Source organism: Populus euphratica, unplaced genomic scaffold, assembly GCF_000495115.2.
Source record: "Populus euphratica unplaced genomic scaffold, PopEup_1.0 scaffold171.1, whole genome shotgun sequence".
NCBI classification, from domain to species: domain Eukaryota; kingdom Viridiplantae; phylum Streptophyta; class Magnoliopsida; order Malpighiales; family Salicaceae; genus Populus; species Populus euphratica.
In genome coordinates, this window is record NW_011500056.1 from 305,058 (window position 1) to 327,656 (window position 22,599).

At 30.2% G+C, this 22,599-nt stretch overlaps 1 protein-coding gene across 1 annotated transcript; it reads right to left on the reverse strand.

The window, feature by feature from the left end:
• Window positions 1-1,163: 1,163 nt before the first annotated feature.
• LOC105107872 (transcription factor TCP4-like) lies at window positions 1,164-4,209 on the reverse strand. The gene is made up of 2 exons (XM_011001946.1): window positions 1,612-4,209; window positions 1,164-1,526 (listed from the first exon to the last, which is right to left on the reverse strand). Exon 1 carries the CDS (start codon window positions 2,889-2,891, stop codon window positions 1,647-1,649), a length of 1,245 nt encoding a protein of 414 aa, XP_011000248.1. The 5' UTR covers window positions 2,892-4,209; the 3' UTR covers window positions 1,164-1,526; window positions 1,612-1,646.
• Window positions 4,210-22,599: the final 18,390 nt, after the last annotated feature.

The following is a 22,599-nucleotide window of genomic DNA, read 5'->3' on the forward strand; positions in this document are numbered from 1 at the left end:
CCATTATGTGTACTCTTCCATAATTGAGCGTTGCTTTGTTCATCCCATTTGTTCATCCCATTATTTAATAGTATATAGGATTGTTGCTGATTGTTTTTTAAAATATTTTTAAAATTGAACGGTATAAAAATATTATTTTGTTAATATCTAAACATCAAAATTAATTTGGAAACAAAATTTTAAAACATTTTTTATAGCAAAAACAACCACATCATCCAGCATGTGTATGTACACAGCGTAGCCCCACTCCACTTGTTCTAACTTCTAAATTTATCCAGGCTGAGGAATCATTAATTACTCCAAGAATGGCAGGCCATGATCTTTGGACTCCTCCTCACAACCTGATCTTGATGCAAATGTATCATCCAGGACTGGAGGGCTTGTATTTCAAATCCCACATCAACAACCTAAGCACAAATAGATCCTCCAATAACACCTGATCTCTTTCAGGTTGGCTAAATAAGGGAATTCAGATAACTACACTGTTCTCTCTGCTATGAAGAAAATGAGGTTTCCGAGATCCATCTTTGTTTTGCTTCCTCTTATATGATGAACTCTATGTTTACTTTCAGACACAAGTCTAGTCAAATCATACTAAAGAGGCTAGTAAAACAGAAAGTATGGAGTAAATGACACTAGAAAACACAATTCTCCACTCAACAGGCATAGAGTCCATTTCTTTTCCAGCTTCCTATCCTATTCCATTGCAAACAGCTTCTACTGTTGATGGAAAATGACTCATTGTTCGATGCTCCCGAAAATCCAAGCAACGAAAGAGATGTTAAAGATGGGTTTATTCTTTCAATTCTTTTTGCAGATTTAAGGAAGTTGTTGAGGCATCAAAAGGCAGAAAAGCAACAGACAAAAACAATCGCAAAGGGAAAAACACTCTTTCTCTCTCTCTCTCTCTCGTCTGCATGAAAAAAATTTGAGCTTGTCCAAACAGAGGAAGTAGCCCGTATCGTGTTGCTCCCATTCTGACACTAGAGAAGATAACAAGTAGTTCAAAACAACACGATATAGTATTGAGCAAGAGGAAAATGCTAGCTACTACAAAAAGTTTATGTTTGCTGTTCTGGGGTTGCCTGTTTTATAGAAAATCATTGAAAGGATAACAGATCATGCCTATCAGGTCTGCTCTAGTTGGGAAAAGCATGAAACCATTCATCAAATCAAAGTAGTTCTGCTTCTATCAGCAATTCTAGAAATGGAATCAAATACAACCAAACATCCATGACATACAAAAAGTGTAGCAACATAAACACAGCCAATCCAACACAAGTTCGAAGCAAAGGTGAGGTATCAAAGCCCTCCCACACATTGAAGCTAAAACAACAGCTAGAACGTAATACTAATAAACATCTGATAGAAACTAAACAGACCGGGGATCGAAAAACCTGAAACATCCACTCAGATCTCTCTCTCTTCCCACGGTATTTGCCATCGATTCATCTTCAAGTCACCAGGCCAGTCTTTGAAATATCTTCTTAGCACCGTATTAGTCTCTCTTAAACAATGAACAAGTCCTGCAAGAATGAGCTAAAATGAAAAAATGATGGCATTATATGGATATAATATATGAAATTGAGAAATGGGTTCTAATGGTAGCACCTGGTAAAGGTGAAATTTTTGACGTTTTTGCTCGATCAATGGCGAGAATCAGAGGAAGCAGAGGACGGCTTGTTGTGAATGCCGTCGTGCTCCTCGTCTTCGCCTTGAATTCGTGCTGGAACTCGAAACCCATAGAACTCACCACCTGAGGCAGTGAATCCAATGCCTGATATTGCAGTTTGCTGATGATAAATTTGTGGAATTTGTTGTTGTTCATGATGATCAGGAGTGATTGCTGGGTCTATCCAAGCACGAACTGAAGGCGTGTTACTGGACTGAAGGGGTCCCCTCTGTGAAAAAAACTGGTTTTGGCCGAAAAACGGCTGTATAAGTGGCGATGGCGACATCGTCTGTAGCGGTGGTAGTGGCGTGTTGAGGAAGAATCCTCCACCGCCGACTCCGCCACCACCGCCTCCAGCTGCATTCCAAGCCACCAAATTTCTTTGGAAACGGTTGATTTCTGGTGCGTGGTGCTGCTCAGACCACCCACTAGAAGAGCCATCTAGGCCGAGATAATGAGCAGTGGTTCCAGAGAACAACACTTGATGTTCATTTTGAGCTTGATGGCCATGATGGTGTGCTTGATGTTGCAAAAGAATTGGCTCTTGAAATGATTGGAGCGAGAGCCTCAGATCTTGGCTCTGGCTGCTGGTTCTTGACATCAAATCTGGTGGATAGTTCTGAAACTGTATAGTTGGAGACGATGTCTCCGTAGAAGCACCCATTGGAAAGAAAGTTTTGATTGTGTCAGCAATAGCATCTGAGTCTAAAGATGGTGGCAGAAAACCCGAACTACAGTTGGGATTTTCTGCCATTTGCTGTTGCATATTTTGAACTTCAATTGCTGCTGCTGCTTTTGAAGCGGCAACATTTTCCATGGAAAGCTGATACTCCCTCTCGTCGCTTATGTTTTGTTGCTGGGTGCTTCTTGTTGTAGTTTTACTGGTTGTGGGGTTGAATCCCGCTGTGGTTGGATCCCATGCGGGTAGCTTTGCAAGCTCGTCTATGGAAGCCTTGGCTTTCTTGATGAGCCAATCGACGGCTTTGCTGGGACGGTCGTAGCCTAGGCGGTCCTGCACATCGTAGAACTGGATGGCAGTGTGCGCTGAGAGCCGGACGCGGCGGTCTCTGGGGCCTTTGGCAGTACAAACCTTGCTGTGGCGGTCTTTTCTTCCTGTGGAACGAACAATGTGACCTCCTTGGACCTCCACAATCTCTCCCACTGTGTTTCTTATCCCCAATCTTGACGATGTTGCTGCTTGGTGGTGGCTCTCTCCCATTTTTCTTGCATATTCGAGGCCTTGCTCTTGAAGAGTTGAAGATGAAGAAGATAGGAAGTAAGATCTTTTCTTGGATGGTTGTACAGGAGACCGCTGCTGTTGCTCTGTGTCTAATCTTTGATATAAGAGTTGGTTTTGATATTGTTGGGACTCTGTGTTTTGGAGATATTGATGCTGGCCAAGAAAGGGTGGCACTTCTTGTTGATGATGATATTGATGCTGTTTGGGTGATTGATGATCTCGATCTTCTTGTTCTTCTTCTCCTTCTACATGTCTTGAATTGAGAACTATGTTTTGAAGTTGGTGGTGATTCCTTCGAGGATCCAGTCTCAGACCCTTGTTCTTTATCTGTTCCAGCTTTTATTGGATTACACTTTTCTTTAATGGGTGGGGGTTGTCTCTTTACCGCTCTCTCTAATTTGCTGCTTCCTAATCTCTTCTTGTTGCTTGTGCAACTGCTGCCACCACTCTGATACCTGATGCTGCTGCTTCTGCTGCCTCTCCCAAAAGGTTCTGCCATTCAATATTTCCACTTCCATCAAACCCAACATCACCTCCAAAATAAAATAAAAACCCTTAACCTAAAACTGAAAACCAAGCCTGAAAGCCTATGCCTGTTCTATTGGTAGCCTAACCCATCTCCTCTTCCCTTGACTCTCTATCTGCAGTTAGCTAGGCTTTTGATGGCTGTCCCTCTCTACGCAGCACCACACATGGGTAATACGGAAAACATCCTCTAGAGAAAGAAAACCCAGAACAAGCCACACCCCCTAATTCTCAAGAAGGGTCTTCTTGGGAAATCTCCTGCGATTGTTTCATCGTTTTGTATGGAAAGAGAGAGGGGAAAGGGTAGATACGGTGCTATGGAACAGTAAATATAGGGGCTATAGCTAGCTGGGGAAAGATAAATTCTTTCTTCCTTTCTTGACCTATAAGAAGAGGAGTCCTTGATGATGCCACTGGTAAGTGTGGCAGTGTTTGGTCAGAAATGAGATTAAAGATCTCTGTGACCTCATCACTGCGTCTGCTGCTGTTCTTTCTACCACAGGACGCACAAACACCAACAAGAAAGAGCTAATGATTCAATCAACAAGTCTCCAAGCCTCAACTTTATTTTACCCCCTCCTCTCTCTCTCTCTCTCTCTCCACCCTTTTCTTTCAATGTTTGGTATGTTTCATCTCCAATTCGGTTCTTTTAAGATTTTTTTTTTACTATTCCAACTTGACCTGGTTAGAAGTTAGAACCGTTGGTTGTAGTTCAAAGGGAGTGGTGCGTCTCTCTCTCTCTCTCTCTCTCTCTCTCTCTCTCTCTCTCTCTCTCTCTCTCTCTCTCTCTCTCTCTCTCTCTCTCTCTCTCTCTCTCTCTCTCTCTCTCTCTCTCTCTCTCTCTCTCTCTGGTCTGCATGCTTTGAGAGATTAGATCCTTTATATGCCAACACAGCTTTTGAAAGTGACCCTCCCTTACAGCTTTTCCTCTGCTCTCCCTCTCTTTATTGCTTCGCTCAAAAGGAACAACACCATCTTCCACCCCATCCTTTTCTGGTTGGATTTCTCATACATGGCATCTTGACACCCTGTATTTTTTTTATATTTTTCCTTTTAACCAAATTATGTTTCTCTCGATTTGTTATTCTCCTTTTTCTTTTTTCTGAATATTATTTACTTAGCCATGTGTTTTTAAATTACTCACAAGTCCAAGTAGAGGTAGGAAATCCGAAGGGAAGAACTGACTGTGCTTGATCTGGAGCTGTGGTACTGTGGTCTTTTAGCTGTAATCATTCAGCTTAAAGTTTCATGATTCAGTAATAAAAGCCTGGATTTTTAGCTAATATAATCTCAAATAACTAAAGAGGAAAATTCCATTGTTAAGGCCGTTCAGAAATTCATTCCAAGTGATTGCGAATAAGAAGACAAGCTTTATAGATTATGTTTTAGTACTTCCTCAGCTTGCAGCAAGCACACTAATTACAGTGTCTTCGAGTGACTGTAAAAACCGTCAAGGCAAATCGTCGTTTGTGCTTTCTTTGATTAATGCTTTATCATTTCTCTTGAGTCTTTGCTGTTAATTTATTTATGAAAATCCCAGTTCTGGTTATTTGAATATTTACAGAGAAGCAAAATCTGACAACCATTTATGTTGTTATTGCCCTTTCTTATAATAATAATTAAAAAAAAAAAAAGCTGGGGCGAATTCTTGTACTTGATAAATTATTTAAATTGAGATTTTTTGTAGAAGTAAATCATAACCAAAATTTTGTTCGATTGGTCACTTCACTCGTTTGGTCACCATCAAAATTTGAAAGGTAAGTGAACTAATTGTCTTTAATTGCTATTTTTATTATTTTTTTGCTCAAAAGTGGAAAATTGGGGGTGGTAATTGATCTTCTTCAATATCCCAGGGGCATATATGTTTTATTTTCTAATTTTTATAAAAAAATAAAAATATTAATCGATAAAATTTATATCTTCTTATTTTTCAAAATATAAAAAAATAATAATTTTACTCTTAGAATTAGAATTAGGCAAAAATAAAATATATATCTAGGGATACTTTTATCCTTTCACGTATAATTTTTTTTAGAATATTTTTTATTTTTTTATGTTAAATAATTAATTTTTTATTAAAACATATTATTAGCACACATGTTTTCTATACGTTATATGCTAGTATAGGAAGTATTTGTACCATTTAAATAATGCATGTAATATTTTTCAATAGCTGAATCTTAATTTTTATCATGTTATTAAAAGCACTACTATATTTTTTTATTTTTTTTGGTATGATGTATTATGACTGTTGATAGGTAAGTTATTATTAATGATTTTTTTTAATTTTATTTTTTGTTTTTCTTACCCCAAAAATACATACTAGTCCTTTTTATTTTCTATATTCAATTTCAATTTTTATTCTTGATTTTTATTTATGATCCTTTTATAAAAAAAAATTTGTAATTAATCATTTAATTACAATTCATCATATATTATTTTTTCTTCAATTTAATCATTATTTTTATTTTTTTCTTGACCCTTTTATTAAAATTTTATTAGTTTTTATTCTCATCGTTCAATTAAAGTTTATGGTGTATTTATTTTTCAATTTGACCCTTATTTTATTTTATTTTTTTCTTCTTGTTAACGTTATTTTCCTTTTAAATTTATCCATTTAATAAAATTATGTTGATTTTCCTCTAATTTATTTTTTAGTTTGACTTTTACCTTTATTTTTTTAATTATAATTATTTTTTATATCTTTCTATGTAATAAATTTTTTTTCTTAATTTTATCATTCAATATTTGATTTTCTGAGGATTAGGCTTTACAATTTTTCCATTTATAGTACTTATAATTTAATACCCGGGTCATGGATTTGAAAAAAATAATAAAGATTGATATTTTTTTAACATTTAATATTATTTAAAAAATAATTAATTTTATAATTATTTTTAATATCTTTTCTATCAGGTTGTTTCAGTTTTATAAACTAACTTATGAGTGTTGTGTGTGTTTGATTTTTGAAGAAAGTTTTATAATTTGTGTGTATTTTGCATGAATAAACTTTATTTTTAAAAATAAAATAAATTTAATTTAGATATTATTTTTAATATGCACAACTTTACATTATATTTTTTTCCCTTTTCTTAACTTAATCAGTTTCATTTACATGTATTATTTTATTTAATAAAACATTGATTTTAATAAAGGAATCTAGTACATACAATAATTTTATCTCTATTTTACTTTTAGTTATTGTTAATAATTTATTTATTTATTTATCTAATTATCAATTTTATTTAATTGGATTCTTGCATAAATTTTTTACGTAAACTTAAAATTTTTTATGTAAAAAAAACAATAAAAAAGATAGCATATCCACCTTTTTTAAAAAAAATGACTCGAGGTTACAATAATAATAATAAAAAAAAAACATAATATAAAGGGTGATGGTACGCAATTTCTTTAAAAAATAAAATAAAAGGCAATTCGAATTTTTTTCCAGTAGTCTGGACAAGTCCAAACAGCTAAAATTTTATTATGGCTTCAACGCTAACACTAACCAGTCCAATCCTACACCCACACACCATCCCATGCCCTTTATTTAAAATTTTACGGGTCTCCCACAAACTTTTCATGCAACTTTATTTTATTTTATTATTATTTATTATCCCGTTATCTCATATTTTCTGATGGAAACATTAGAGTATCTCTTGTTACAATCAAAAACTGGAATTTAGCAGACAAAGATTTACATTGAAGCTATCATTTCTCCCGTAAAAGACACAATTGCACGTATTCCATCCCAACTTCTCACAAACTCCGATGGATGAGGAGGCAATCTTGTAAATATAATAGGTATTATTTTTTAAAATATTTTTTATTTAAAAATATATTAAAATTTTAAAATATTAATTTAAAAACAAATAAAAATTATTTTTTATAAAATTACTTTTAAAATACAAAGAAAAACATATCCTAAAACATCCACTAATAACCAACCGGAAAGTTACATTACATTTACCATTATTCTACCAGTCAGTCTGTGTTCCTTCTTAGTAAGAGTTTTTTTTTATTTAGTTATATAATAGTTAAAATAAATATTTGTAAAAAATAATAATTTATAATTCAGAGAAAAAAATATACTTTCCTAGGAATTTTTATTCATGTATTTTTCTTTGATTTGAAAAAAATGATCTTTTTTAGAAAATAATTTATACTCTGAAAAAAGTATGTCTTTATACGTCAAGCAATGGATTTTAAACAAAACATATAATGGTTTGATAAGCAAGTTTCAATAAAAATAAAATAAAATTATAACCAAGTGAATGCATGAAAATAATAAAAGAATAATTAATTTTATAAAATTATATAAAGTTTTGTTAAAAAAATAAAAAATTTATTCTTATTGAATATTCAAAAGCAACTTTTTAAAAAAAAAATCTACTCATATATAAATTACTCATGAATTAATCATTAATATTACTGTCAAGAGCCCATATCTTATTTGAAACAATAATTAATTTTTAAAATTTTATTTTAATAATTTTTTAAAAAAAATATTTCAAAAGAAAAAGAAAAAGAAAAGGTCAATTAAAAAGGGCTAAGCATGTCTAGACTAGAAAGGATAAACTCAAAGAAAATAATTTATATACATTTAGATTTTTGTTTTTTAGGATAATAAGTGGACCACAAATGATGTGGTGAAGTTTTTGTTTTTAGTGAGATGGAGGAAGCGTTGTTTATTACAATAAATTTTGATCATTTTTTTATGACTAAAAAATTAAAATATGAGTTTTTGGAATAAAAAAACTTGGTTTTTAATTTTGTTTTTCATATATATATATATAAACATTGTTGGAACTTAATAAACTTATTTCCAACTAAAAACACCCTTTAATTAATCTAAAAACACCAAATCTATTAAAAAAATGGCCATGTGCTCAAGTTTTTTTAAACATAATGGATCAAAAATTATACACTACAACATATTTTGATCACATCATATAATTAGAAAATTAAGGTATGAGTTTTGAGACTCTAAAAATCTAATTTTTAATTTATTTTCATCTGAAAATACAAAATCAAATCATTGCAACCTTAATAAATTTATTTCCCACTTAAAACACCTTATAATCAATCTAAAAACCCCAAATCAAACCAAATAAAAAAAAAATCATACTCTAATATATTTTGAATGTAACTGATTCAAATCACTTTTTCTCTTTTTATTTTCTGGTGATTTTCTCATTTCTTTTTTAATTTACAATGACAACTGAAGCTCGAGGAAAATGAAGTCTAGAACTAAAACGTAAAAGTTCAAAATAACAAATATGAGAATATAAAAAATTAGGGGATCAAAATGTACTTTAACTAAAACTATCGGCACCAAATAAATTGAAAATATATAAAAAATAGGGCCGACTATGAAAACAAAAATGTTAACTAATCATCAGGGAACAAATAATGAGAACATGAAAAACGAAGGAACCAAGATGGACTTTGACAAAAACTATAGGGACTTAATAAATGAAGAATATGAAAACGATAGTTATCAAATATGAAACATAAAAAGCTAAGGGACTAAAGTGAAAAAATAGATAATTAAAAGACTGAAATATACCTTATTTGAAACTCAAGGGATCGCTTTTGAAGAATATAAAAAATATAGAGACCACAAGGTCTTTTAATGTTCAATGAATAGTAAATGGCCGATGTATCTTACTATATTTGTAAAGAGACCGAAAGGGGAAATATTTAAAACTGAAGGGACCGTTTACTAAAACAAATTGTGCATCAAAATGGTCTTTTCCTGCTTTATGAAAAGGAAAAGATCATTGGGTTTTAGAATATTAGTAATTATTTTTTGATATTTTTCTTTTCATTGTTTTTCTTTTAGATCGGATCTAAGATCCCATTTCTCTTTACGGGATAACACTATTAGAGTAAATAACTTTGACTCGTTAAAGTAAATGATTAATTTCACCTTTTAATAATATCAACTAATCTTGCAAATTACTAGTTAGGTTGACAATCATGAACAAAGAAGAGTTGAGAATATATACTTAAATTGTCGACATGTCAATTTGATCTTGTGTGCCGTTTTCAAACCCTAAGAAGATCATCCATCATTCAGACATCTACCAAACATTAATGTAAAATATTTAGCATGACAGTGGAGACTTGTTTGGGGTGTTTATACAATAGTGGAGCCTTGGAGCATGGAAAAGGAAGGGAATGTAGATGGGATGGATCATCTTGTCGGAAGGCGATTGGTGTGTTGAGGCTGATCCAATTTAATTATCAACCTTCCAATAAAACTTGGACATGTAGAATAACTTAGTAAAATTTAAATCAATTTAATGATCGGATATAAAACTAGGGTTGTTTTTATGTTATTGAATGCTTTGACTTGCCTAAAATTAAAAATTATACAATGGCATATATATATATATATATATATATATATAGACATTGTTTGTTTTTATGGTTGGGTTGTGGTTTTTTAAAAAAACTTGAAAATAATGTTTTAATGTTTTTAAATTATTTTGATATTCTAATATTAAAAATAATTTTTTAAAAATATTATTTTAATATTTCCTTAAATAAAATAAATTTTAAAAATACTTGGTATCACAATATTCAACTAAACCTTTATACGCGCTTTCTTCTTCTTCTTTTTTTATTTGCACTAGTGCAAGTAACATCACGTCCAAGAATTTCTAGATATTCTCAATCTAGAAAATGGGGATAGCATTTTCATAGAATTGAGATGTGGGGGATTTTTATCCACGTATATATAATTCAACCATGGACAATGAAATGTGGAAGTTCTCTCCCGACGTTTCCGACTTGCTTAAATGAAACTTCCATGGTGGAAACGTCTGTGCAGATATTTTCTTTAGCTAGATGTTTACTCGAACTGATGAGTTCAAAGAAAAAAGTAGTAGTTGCTTTGATTTTTTATGAGCCCATCGTTGTCAACCATGAAAGCAAAATAAAATTGCTCAAGGAAAAGAGAAAATGCACAAGGACAAATGGCATCTTTCTAGGTGACCCTTTCGCGTTCCAATTATGTTTTCGGCATATTTCCATGCTCCATCCCTTTCTGTTCTTCAATCTGTAATATTGCTCAGCTAACCCCACCTCTTGGCTGATCATGTTCTTGGACAAAAGATCTCTATCTTAAGGAGAAAGGAAAAGGAAAAGAAGAAAGGGAGGCTTCAAGCACCATAAATAGAGAACAATAGCTGATAATGTGAGACAAAATCCTTGTTTTATACCCTTATAGTTATCATTAATCTTGAAACATCACCTATATATAAAAAATGATGTCCTGTGTACCTTGTTCATTGTATTTCTTGTCACCAACATGACAGCACAATGTTGTGCATGAAATTGCGAAGTCATAAATTCTTGATCGGAGAAGATTGTCTACAGATAAGCAAATTCTGATTTAAGTATGTTTACGTGTTGGCCAACGAAGGAACAAAGCTCTCAAACTTCCACCATATCTTCTTCACAGGCTCGCGAGCTTCAATAAATAAATAAATAAATCACTACCGTGCGGCATAGAAATATCACTTCTTTTGCAGCGATTTTGCCCACAGATGGCATCTGGGAGAGAGTAAAAGGCTTGATTGTTGCTGGATTCTATGGTGAGTTGATCGCCTGGGTTCTAGGCTTCTAGCTGCTTGATACCACCTGTCTCATTGTTTTCCCATTTTGGTATATCCCAGTGTATTCTTTTCTAGTTGCACATAGTTTTACTTTTATTTTTCGTCCTCAAGTATCTCTCCAGGGGAGTATATGCGTGTATATTCCTTGGATTATTCGGACGAATTTGAGTAATAATTTTATCTTTAAAGGGTAAAATCATAACTTTATTATACAAATTGTTTTTGAGAAGAAAAAAGAGCACATGACCAAAAACTTAATATTTTTTTGGTTTTTGAGGGGAAAATAGTCATTTAACTATAATAAAAAAATGTATTATAACTAATTTATTTCCAATTAATTTTGTAATAACTAATGGATACCTTATAAAAGATGATTCTACCCTTAATTGCAAGCTCCTTAAGTTTTTTATCCAAAAATATAAGCATCATTTTACTATTCCAAAGAATAATAAAATATATTTATGATTATAGTGTTTTACTGATAACTTTTAATTATTTTTATAATAATCTAATTTGGGGTTATGAGTTTTAATAATTAAAGATGGAGTAAATCTATTTAACCATCGAACCAAATCCATTTAGATTTCTAGTAATTAGTAAGGGATAATTATGAAATGACATAAATGACATTATTAGTGATAATTAATTATGAAGAAATTACATGCACATGTTTAAGTGATGATGAATTGTAAACTGTTGAATTTGATTATTTATTAACATTGATAATTTACCCAATTTCAATGTAATAAGGAGTTAGCTATTAATAAAACATTAAAAACTTAAATATAAACGTTAAGTAAATAAATAGTGTTGTTATATATATATTATGTTCATTCATATGTAAACCTTCTCTTATATATTTATTTTAATTCTTTAATTCAAGTTTTCTTTCAATAAAGCTATATAGGCCTATTCAGATAAGCATTTTAATAAATCAATTTCTAAGGGTTATAACATACAAAGATTGGGTAAGGATAAGGTGACAAGGCCTTGGCTAGTCAATGGATCACATAAAATTAGTAATATTTGGTTTAATAAGTGCTTGTTTAAGAATGATCTAAATTAATCTTCAATTTTTTTTAATAAAATTTAAGGATGTTATCTATGAATCCTTTCTAGACTAATAATATTTATCTAACTCCCGTACACTAGATATTTATCCTAATTCTAAGATCATGTATCATAACCTATAGCTATAAATATCTCACTCGTTATCTTACTTGGCAACTTTTTAACTATTTATTTTTTGGAGAGCTTATTTCTTTAATCTCAAATTTTCTCTTAATGCGATACTCCTAGCACTTTTAGGTAGTGGCACACAATTAAAATCCTTTTACAATGCTTCCACATCCCTCAACCTACCATAATATCATCTCTCATTATAATCATCTACCTTTCCTCCCAAGTTTGTCTCTTAGCACTTGCCGCTCGTCTATTTATTGTTTATATAAAGAGCATTGCCTCACTTTTTAATACTATTAAAACACCTCTTATACCTATATTTGGCGACTCCATCAAGTAGAAATGTTTGGTTATAATATTTTGATCTATTAATACTATATAAAGAGAATTGAATTAGAGGCTTTAACTACCTTAAAGCCCAAGGATTGTGAAATAATATAAGTCTCTTAAAAGACCTATAATAACACCAACATCATCATTACCACTAGCAATAAGAAACCTTTTTATTTTGGCCTCCCCTTGCTAAAAAGGCATTTTAACTAATCAACCAACTCTTCACAATTGTTAATATATTAGAAACTTCTTAGAAAACTCAAGAAAAGATGTAAGTCTCTCATACTTTGGTATTCTAATCCCTTTAAAAGAGTAATGTTGTTATTGCTCAAGTACTCATTACTCTTATTCATTTCCTCCCTTACACAACTACACCCACCATATAATAAGACCTTAACCAAGCCTTATCAAAGAAACATGCTCCTATCATCAATGATTAAAATGCTAATGATGTAACCCCAATTGATATTAATAAGAAAGTCACCTTCTAAAAAAATAACACCAATTACCTATATAATGACACCACCATATACTTAACACCCTTACAAGGTGCAAATATCTTCACTAACCAAACACTTAATTCAACTCCTCAATATAAATCAAGGGGTATGATCCTTGACACCTAACATGACCATATTTTTATGCTTTATTTTGCGTCTAAGAAAGACCTAGATAAACTATTTAAAAAAAGCAGTAAAAAGCATTTTCTATTTCATTTGATCTCAAGTGTCCCTATCTGGATGTGTAACTTTAATGCTTTATCCAAAAGATTATATGAGTCTTAAAGTTAACACCTTTAATGGTAAGCAAGAGAATAATAATGATTATTTAATGATATTTATTATGACCTAGGGGTATATGGCCTAATTAATTATTTAAAGATCAAAGAATTATTAAATTTTTTAATTGAAAATGTATACGCTTAATATGCAAATATTTCTCTTAATTTATAAATTTTTGGCTTCTCATATATAAGCTCTTTACTGAAAAGCTATTTTCTAATTGAGAAAAGGTTATTATATCTTATTTAAATAGACAACATTAAGGTTTTAAAGATGGGTTGCTTAATAATATTCAATATTTTAGGCAGTGCACTCTTAGATATCTATGAAGGCTTTAATGATAAAGAGGCTATGAAGTTGTGTATCCATGAGATTTATCATAAGTATTATATTTATTTAAAAAACCCAAGAACCCTAATTTTCTATAATAAGAAGCAAAAAAGCAAGCCCTCTTGAGATATCAAGTCCCTTCTCCCTTTTTTTTTCTACCTTTTTTTTGCATAATAAATAAGGTTCATGCACTTCTAGACTACAATAAAGTTGTTAAGCTCCTATTTTTTAAGATGCTCTTAACCAAACAAAACAAAGTTAACCCTTAATATTTTTATAACGAATTTCAACTCCTTATATTTCAATAACATCATTGAGATAATTAAAGAAACTTTATTAGAATAAGATGAAAAGGACTAGAAGGAGAGTTCTTCACATGTTTCTAAATAGCCACAAGATAAAGAACCTTTCTTTTGGATAAAACACAATCATCTTAAGAAAAATATTATTGGAAAATTGGATGAAGGTATGAGGTTAAGAAAAAAAGTTATCAATCGAGTCTCATATGTTTGTTATTTTTCACAAACTAAACCTAAAAAGGTCAAGATGCCTTTCAAGATGAAAGTTGGATCAATGTCATGTATAAGGAACTAAGTTAGTTCACAATAAATGATGTATGAGAACTAGTTTCATGACTTAATATTCATAAAATAATCAGAACCAAGTGGATCTATAAGAACAAATCAAACAAGTATGAAACAATTATCTAAAATAAAGCAAGACTAGTGGCACAATAATACTCTCAAGTTGAAGGGATTGATTTTAATGAAATATTTGCATTAGTAGCTCATTTAGAATTTGTTCAGATGTTGCTTACAGTAACTTGTCACTTTAATTTCAAACTACATTAGATGAATATAAAGAGTTTATTCCTAAATATAATTTTATAAGAAAAAGTCTATATAAAACAATAAAAAAGATTTCATTAATCATTTATTTCTCGATCATATGTACAGTTTAAAGAAACCCTTTTATAGTCTTAAACAAGCACCATAAGCATGACACAATATTTAACAAAATATCTACTAGATAATAGTTTTAAAAAATAACAAATTGATATGACTTTTTTTGTAAGAAAAACTAGTAAATATTTACTTATTGCTTATATTTATATTGATGACATTATGTTTAGAGATATTTGTAACTCATTTTCTTATGATTTTTCTAAAGAAATGAAATTAGAATTTGAAATAAGTAGAGTGAAATGAAATTTTTATTTCTCAATCTAAATATGTTATATGTATGGTTAAAAATTATAGGATGGAAAGAAATAGTCATGCTTGTACATCTATAAGCACATTTGTTACATCTGCTAGATATATTAATTCTACACTCTATAGAAACATGATAGGGAGTCTACTTTATGTTACTGCTATTAGACTTATCATTGCTTTTAGTGTAAGTGTTTGTGCTAAATTCCAATCTTATTATAAAAAATCACATCTTATAATCGTTAAAAGAATCTTAAAATACCTTAGTGTTACAATTCACTATGGTGTATGGTATTCAAAATATTTAAACACAAGTCTAGTTTATTTTTTAAATGTTAATTAGGCATGCAATGATGACGATAAAAAAAAAAAAACACTATTGGAGAGTGTTTTTATGTTAATGGTAACTTTGCAGCATGGATGAGTAAGAAACAAAATTAAATCTTATTTTTTATTGCAGAAGCCAATTATATTGCAGTAAGCATTTGTTGCACACAACTTCTTTGGATGAAAAAAATGTTAGAAGATTATAATTTCTCTCAAGATACTATATCTATTTATTGTGATAATTCCATTGCAATTAGTATCTCTAAAAATCATGTACAACATTTAAGAATTAAGCATGTAGATATAATACCTTACTTCATTAGAGACTTGGTTGACTTAAAGATTGTGTCATTAAAACATATGAACATTAAATATTAATTGGTTAACTTATTCACGAAATCTCTAAATAGTTTAAAATTTAAATTTCTTAGGAAAGCTATTGATGTATGTAACATGCTTCAATTATTAAAAGAGATAAAATTTGTAAAAAAAAATAGATAAATACATGTCCATAAAGTTCTGTTTGTGTTTTTATATGTTTTTTCACACAAGTAAGAGGTTGCTAACATTAAAGTATAAAAGCAAATCTTATAAGTATGCTTGATATATATCTTTATATCTTATAAATTCATTTATAAGAAGATCAAAGCAAATCTTATTTGGTATAGTCTTACTTTTAAAACACTATTTTTTTGGAAGACCAAATAAATGTATTATTTTAAACATGAGGAAATCAAGTTGTTTTACTAATTGTGAACAAAAGTAAAATTGATTTCAAAGAAAATATGCTAACAATTAAGATGTAGTAATCTTGAATTGACTAAAACTAGCTGAACCTAGTAAACAAACTAAGAAGACACTCCTCCTGACATATTTTTAAGAAAAATTCAAATGTTCACATCATTATGTAAATAGATGAACATTTCAATATGGATCTATTGTACTTTCCAATTCTTTGAAGACAAAAATCAATTGCTTACTATAAAAATAAACAAACAATTATATAATATAAATGATAGAGTTTTGTATCTACGCCTTGACAGAAAGTTTGACCTTTAAGGTATGCTTAAACTTTACTAGCATATTTCATATGAAAGATAAAAAAATAAAGAAAGAAATTTTAAAGCATAACAGTTGTCTTTCTCACTTATACACTTACATCTTGTTTTGGTTAACTAAAACAATGCGTATTCTTGAATGAAGATTGATCAATAAAGTAAGTATCTCCTTTAAAATGATCAATTATGAATATTTATAGGCTAAAAAATTAGGTTACTTGATGTAGGTTCATATTTATTTGTAAGTGTATAATTAGATATACTGGTGAGAAGAACATGTGAAAATGATGTGGCCTAACTAATTAATGAAATAGTTATTTTAAAGAGACAATCTTCTTCATAGCATTAACATGTCATTATAAGAGAGACTATAGGTTTATATCATGAAGCTTGACGTGAGCGGGAACATGTGAAAAATAGCTTTTTCAAAGATCACTTAATGGTTTCGGTTATTAAAACACACAATCATCATTCTTTTTTTCTCTTAATTTTTTTAAAGCACTCGTCTTATTTTTTTTTTCAAGAAAATCTCTTCATATTTACTTGACCTCTTCTAATAAAAAGGAATTTTTGAGACAAAGCATATGTTTATTTTTTATTTAGCCTCTTTTTACAAAAAAAAGGTAATGATATCTTATCTTCATCTAAAATTTCTTGAGAGGATTATTAAGAATGTGTCTTACAATCATCTATGCATTACATTACTAAAATACATTTCTTATGGTTTAGTAGTTCTGAAAATAACTAATATATTTTCTTATTGATGACATGTTATCAAGTTAGAGATAAGAAGAAACCTAAAACCCCTGTTTTACAATATTCCAATGAGAAAGAACATAAGACCTCATATCCTAAAAAGACTCAAGTTGAGCCCTCTAATGTTAAAAAGACATAAGAAAAGGGAAAAATAATGGCTAGTTTGTTCCTCTAAATCTGTAGCATAATTTGGAAAAATTGATCACTTCATTTCCCATAATACTGAGTTGGCTTATAGATTCAACTTCTCTGAGAAAAGTGATGAGTGAAATAGAAGTTTTAATAAGTGAACTTTTTGACCCTACTTTTCATTTATAAAAGACATCTTTAAGAAAAGACAATAGGGTAAACTAAATGAAAAAGCAGTTGCTCCATATGTTGAAGTAGTTAGAGAGTTTTATACAAACAATGAGTTTTTCCATCTTGATGATTACTCCATTACTTTCATTATTAGAGATTAGACCTTTATGTTTTCTCCTACTGCCATTAAGAATTTATATGAGCTACATTAAATTATAGATCCTAACTTTCCCTATAAAAAAAATAGCAGCCTTTCAAAGACTTAGATGAATGATTTATTTGTTGGCCTTAAAAGACCAAAATATTTTGTCAAAGCATGTAGACTGCCTATGAACACTATGTTACGTCCTTACCAACTGTTAGCAAAAATCACACTAACAAACTTCTAACCTATTGCAAGACATATTGAGCTGACAATTGAGAAAGCTTAGTTTATGTATGCTATTGCTATTGAAGTTTATATCAACCTACTTACTCACTTTATTGATGTCATACAAAAAGCTATAATTGAGAAGGAAATGCGTGTGTCTTTTGATAGGTTGATATTTAGGGTAATAATCATGTCCAAAGTACCCTTGTGTGACATTGAGCTAACTATCAAGATTTTTGGAAAGATCTCAGCCATAACTGGTGTTAAATCTAAAACTGTGGTTAGTAAGAAAAGATCACATCCTGAAGAGTTTACCTCCTCTTAGCCCGGAACACCTCAAACCAAACCGACTCCCTTTTATAAAAGAGCAACTGCAAATACTATCAAACAAGTCTGACAGTTTTACTAACAAGTGAGAATAAATGATTGATGTAGTTGATACGTTGTTAATATATATGCAACCAGATATTATGCAGGTTAAGACAAACTTTTTCAACTCAACGTAGATTTTAAAAAAGTGCATCAGTTTATTATTGGTGAAGATGAGGAATATGTTTGGTGAGAAAGCAAGAGGGAGACAAGGATGCATGAAAGGAAAAGAAAGTAAGCAGGAACTAACCAACCAGCCGTCATAATTTTTTTTGAATTGTTTTGAAATTTTACTAATTTTTAATCAATAATGAATATTGAATATTGAATAATGAATATTGAATATTATGGTCTATAATAACTATGATATTTTTTTAGCACATAAACATCCATGTTGAATATTTGATGTACTTTGAAATTAATGCATGTAGTTGTACAACAATTCCTGATGCATAATAGTTTTTGAATATATTATGAACTATCAAGATGCAACTTATCGCATGAAATGTTCTTTAAATATGTAATGAACTGTTTGCATGAAACAAGTTAAAAACTATTAGGATGTTGTTGCATATATTCTCTTAATGCATTGCATTGCTTCAATTGTACTTATTGGTATATTTTAATAAAGTATATATTTATGATTGAATTATTTGCATATTAATACATTCTTATTATGTTTTGTCATAAACCAATAAAAAAAATTAGAAATATCAAAATGATTAACTTTGGTTAATGAATGATTATTTGTTGATGAAGATAAATTTATTTGAATTATTAGTTTATCCAAGTTAAATAAGAAAATCAATCTAGTTTATCTTTTACAGTATAAAATGATTATTTATTTTATTATCTAGTTTGAATAAATTATATAAAAAATTCAAATAAATTTTATCAATAGAAAAAATTGATCCGTACCACTTAACTTATCAATGAGCACATATATAGTATATATCTTTCTTTTTTTTTTAGATTAACGTGGGTGTCAGGGCCAGCTTGCGCGCACCACGACTAATCCCACGGGCCCTGAAGTTAACGACCATGTAAGCCTCCAGTGGCCATCATATGAGCAACCAAGGACTCGAACCTGAGATCACAAAGGGAGCAAACCCCTTGATCCCAAGTCCTTACCACTTGGCCACCACCTAGATGGTTATATATAGTATATATCTTAATTGGATGGATGGGCAGCGAATGAAGGAAAGTGACTAAACACAAACTAAAAACCTTCTGCCTTGTTAGCCAAAGGAAAGGATTGTATAGAAGTTCTCGATTGGTGCACATGTCCTTCTTCCTCTTTTACACACACACACACACACACACACATATATATATATATATATATATATATATTCTTCTTTTCATTTTATTTTGAGATATCTCTTTCTTTTAAATTTCTTGGATTGATGTTTTTTCTCACCGTTAAATCATTTTATACCAACTATTTATGTTTCATGGTAACTTTTTATCATACAAAACGACTTATTAACATTTCAATTTAAAAAAAATTATACACCCAATATAATTATGAAGTTGTTTGTGTATTGAAAAATACATGAATATCTACGTGTGTATTGAACACATATTCATGGAGGCTTACTTAAGAGAATGGACACCACCTTTAAAATAAACAAAACAAAAATCTTCAACTTATAGGTTATAAGTACATTTTATATACAAACATCTCATACCTTTATTTATTTTTAATATAGGATAATTATCACTCACAAGCACACCCAACACAATGCTATTTATTTTCTTCAAAAATACGTTCCTTGACAATAAAATTTCCAAAATAAAAGTATGGTCAAAGTAATTAATCAAGATAAAAATAAAAAAAGCAACTGCAGTAAATCAGCTTATAGTGGTCGAGGTTGAATGCTATTTATTCAAATGAATTTGATGTCAATTTTTTCTCATTATACCAAAGAAACTTCCTGAAATTTACAAAATAAAGTAGCCAACATACATGAAATGAAATGAAATTAAATGCATGTAATTCATGAGGCTATGTAAATAATGTATGACTTCAGCCCTTACGCATCATTTCATTTGAATATATAGAACACAAGTCATATATATATATATATATATAAACAATTGTAGGCATCATGACTTTCCCCACCATCAATAATGCACGGTGTTTCCTTCAAGGCTATACAAAATAACACAAAGTTGTATTATTTTTGTCTCTCATAAAGTTGTTTTTGAGTGATTTTTTCTTAAGGTTATCGTCACTACATCATACTAAGAGATTGCTATAACATTAATTACATTTTCTAAGTGTCGGATATGAACCTAACATTATGTATAGAAAATGCGACAACAATCTTCAATTAGGTCACGATCTTCCCAGGATCTTACTCCTCGTTTAAGGATTGAACTCGTATTATAAATGCTAAACACAAAATTACTCAATATTTTTTTTCCTCAAATAATGTAAATTATTAAATTCAAAATAAATAATGAGATTTGACGCATAATCATTGATTTTCAGAAGATTCAAATACTTTCCCAGTTATGTCCCATCAGTATTTTGTTAATTAAAAATGTAAATGAAACGGACCGAAGCAATTTAGAAACCTTATTATGGTACGAAAATAAATAAATACAACACCTCAAGTCATGAAAATTATTATATTTAATTCTCCAATAATTCCCGTTGCTTATATCCAATGATATTGACAATAAAATCAAGAACTGGATATCGTTTTCTAACTTCTCCATCCCCACTGCAAATTGACATATACAAATGGCAGACCTTGTTTTTTCCAGTTCATGTTCTTGTGCGTAATAGATGCTGTGATCCGTACTGCAAGTATTGCATGCATAAAGTAGCAAAACTGATAATGTAAATTATGATATTTTTTACTGGAGGATGTATATTTTAATTTTATCTTTAATAAACATCAACTAATATTAATTTTTTTTTTCTTTTGGATAATATTACTAATGCACTCCCAATATCAAACCAGTATTTATATATTTTTTTAATTATTTTTCCTAGCTTTGTCGTCGAGGTTTGAATCCAATGTACCATAAAAAATAAAAAAGCATACCTCTTAATCACCCTATTAATTATTTAGGTTTAACAATGACATTGATGTTAAGAGTGTATTTGATGCAAATAGATGTGGAGGTCAAACACACCACTCAATTTTTGTTTGTATAAATTTTGTCTTTATTAATTTTTTTAAAAGTAAAATAAACAAAAACATAGAAAATAGAGAGTAGCGATATAAAAAAGTTGGCATCACTCTAATGGCGAAGGACTAACAATAACATTAAATCATCTGTAAATATTTATAATGATTGTAATCCAAAATGCTGATGATGAACAGATTATTAAAAAGTAAAGAATACCGTTTTTCTTGAAAAAATATTGAATTATGGTATTCCCTATGAATCCAAAAGAAGTCTTGGATTTTATTATTGATTTTTAGCGCATTTCAAACAGATTCGATATATGTTCACACATACTCAGGACGTATACACTGTCCCAGTATATATATATATAGGCTATTACGAATTATGCTTACTTTCGGAGGCTGGAATTAAAACAACCTGTTTCTCTCTATTTTCAAATCCTGGCAGCCTTCTACTTATAGTTTTTTATTAGCACTAGACGTATCCTTCCAATGGCTTTCGAGAGTAGGATTTCATGATGTCTGGATCCACATCCAACAGTGACTTGCAAATTATTTATTTTTATGCATGTAAACGTCTGGTGTGAGTCGGATGACGGAGACATTACATAAACTCACAAACACCATTGAAACTTTTTTTACATCCCTGGCGATGATTGATTGATTAAAATTATTAAAAACACCCTGTTTTTCTTAAGGCAAAGGAATCTCTCTTAGCTTTAAGTTTAAGAAGTGCAGGTTCCTCCAAAGGTTTCTGGTTTTGATTCTAAATTCAGTTAGATACAACTATGGGGACTCTGAATTAACGCAGCAGCAGCAAATTGAAACATGCCATATGCTAACCTCAAGATTCTACGCAGTAAGTAGTGTCAAGAAAATCTTCACAACCCATTAAACAAAATGAAAACCCAGGAAAAAGAAAAGAAGAGGATTTTTATCAAACAAACGGAAAAGCCTGCCAGCATCTAAGACGGCATTCTTAATAAAAGTACGCACTCACAACATATGAAAAACTCTGAGAGGAGTTTTATTAAACAGAAGCATACTCATGCTAAAACCATGATTCTAGGCACTAGGTTAAAAAGTTCTTCAAAAACCCAAGTGGCAAATAGAAAAACCAACAAGATGAAAACTCAATACACACACATACACACACACACACCCTAAGTTTAAAACATATGTATTTGAGATCAAATTTATTTAAAACATGATTAATTAATAAATTTAAAGCCGATTTAAAAGTGAAATCCACTTATTTTTTGAATTAAAATTTTATTAAAATTTAAAGTCTAATATAAACTCTTTAATACAAAATATTAATATAATTTAAATAAATTATTGATAAAAAAAATTAATTTTAAAAATTATTAATT

Excerpts from the sequence above, each read along its gene's own strand:
- LOC105107872 (XM_011001946.1), bottom strand. The coding sequence starts at position 2,891 with ATGGGAGAGAGCCACCACCAAGCAGCAACATCGTCAAGATTGGGGATA.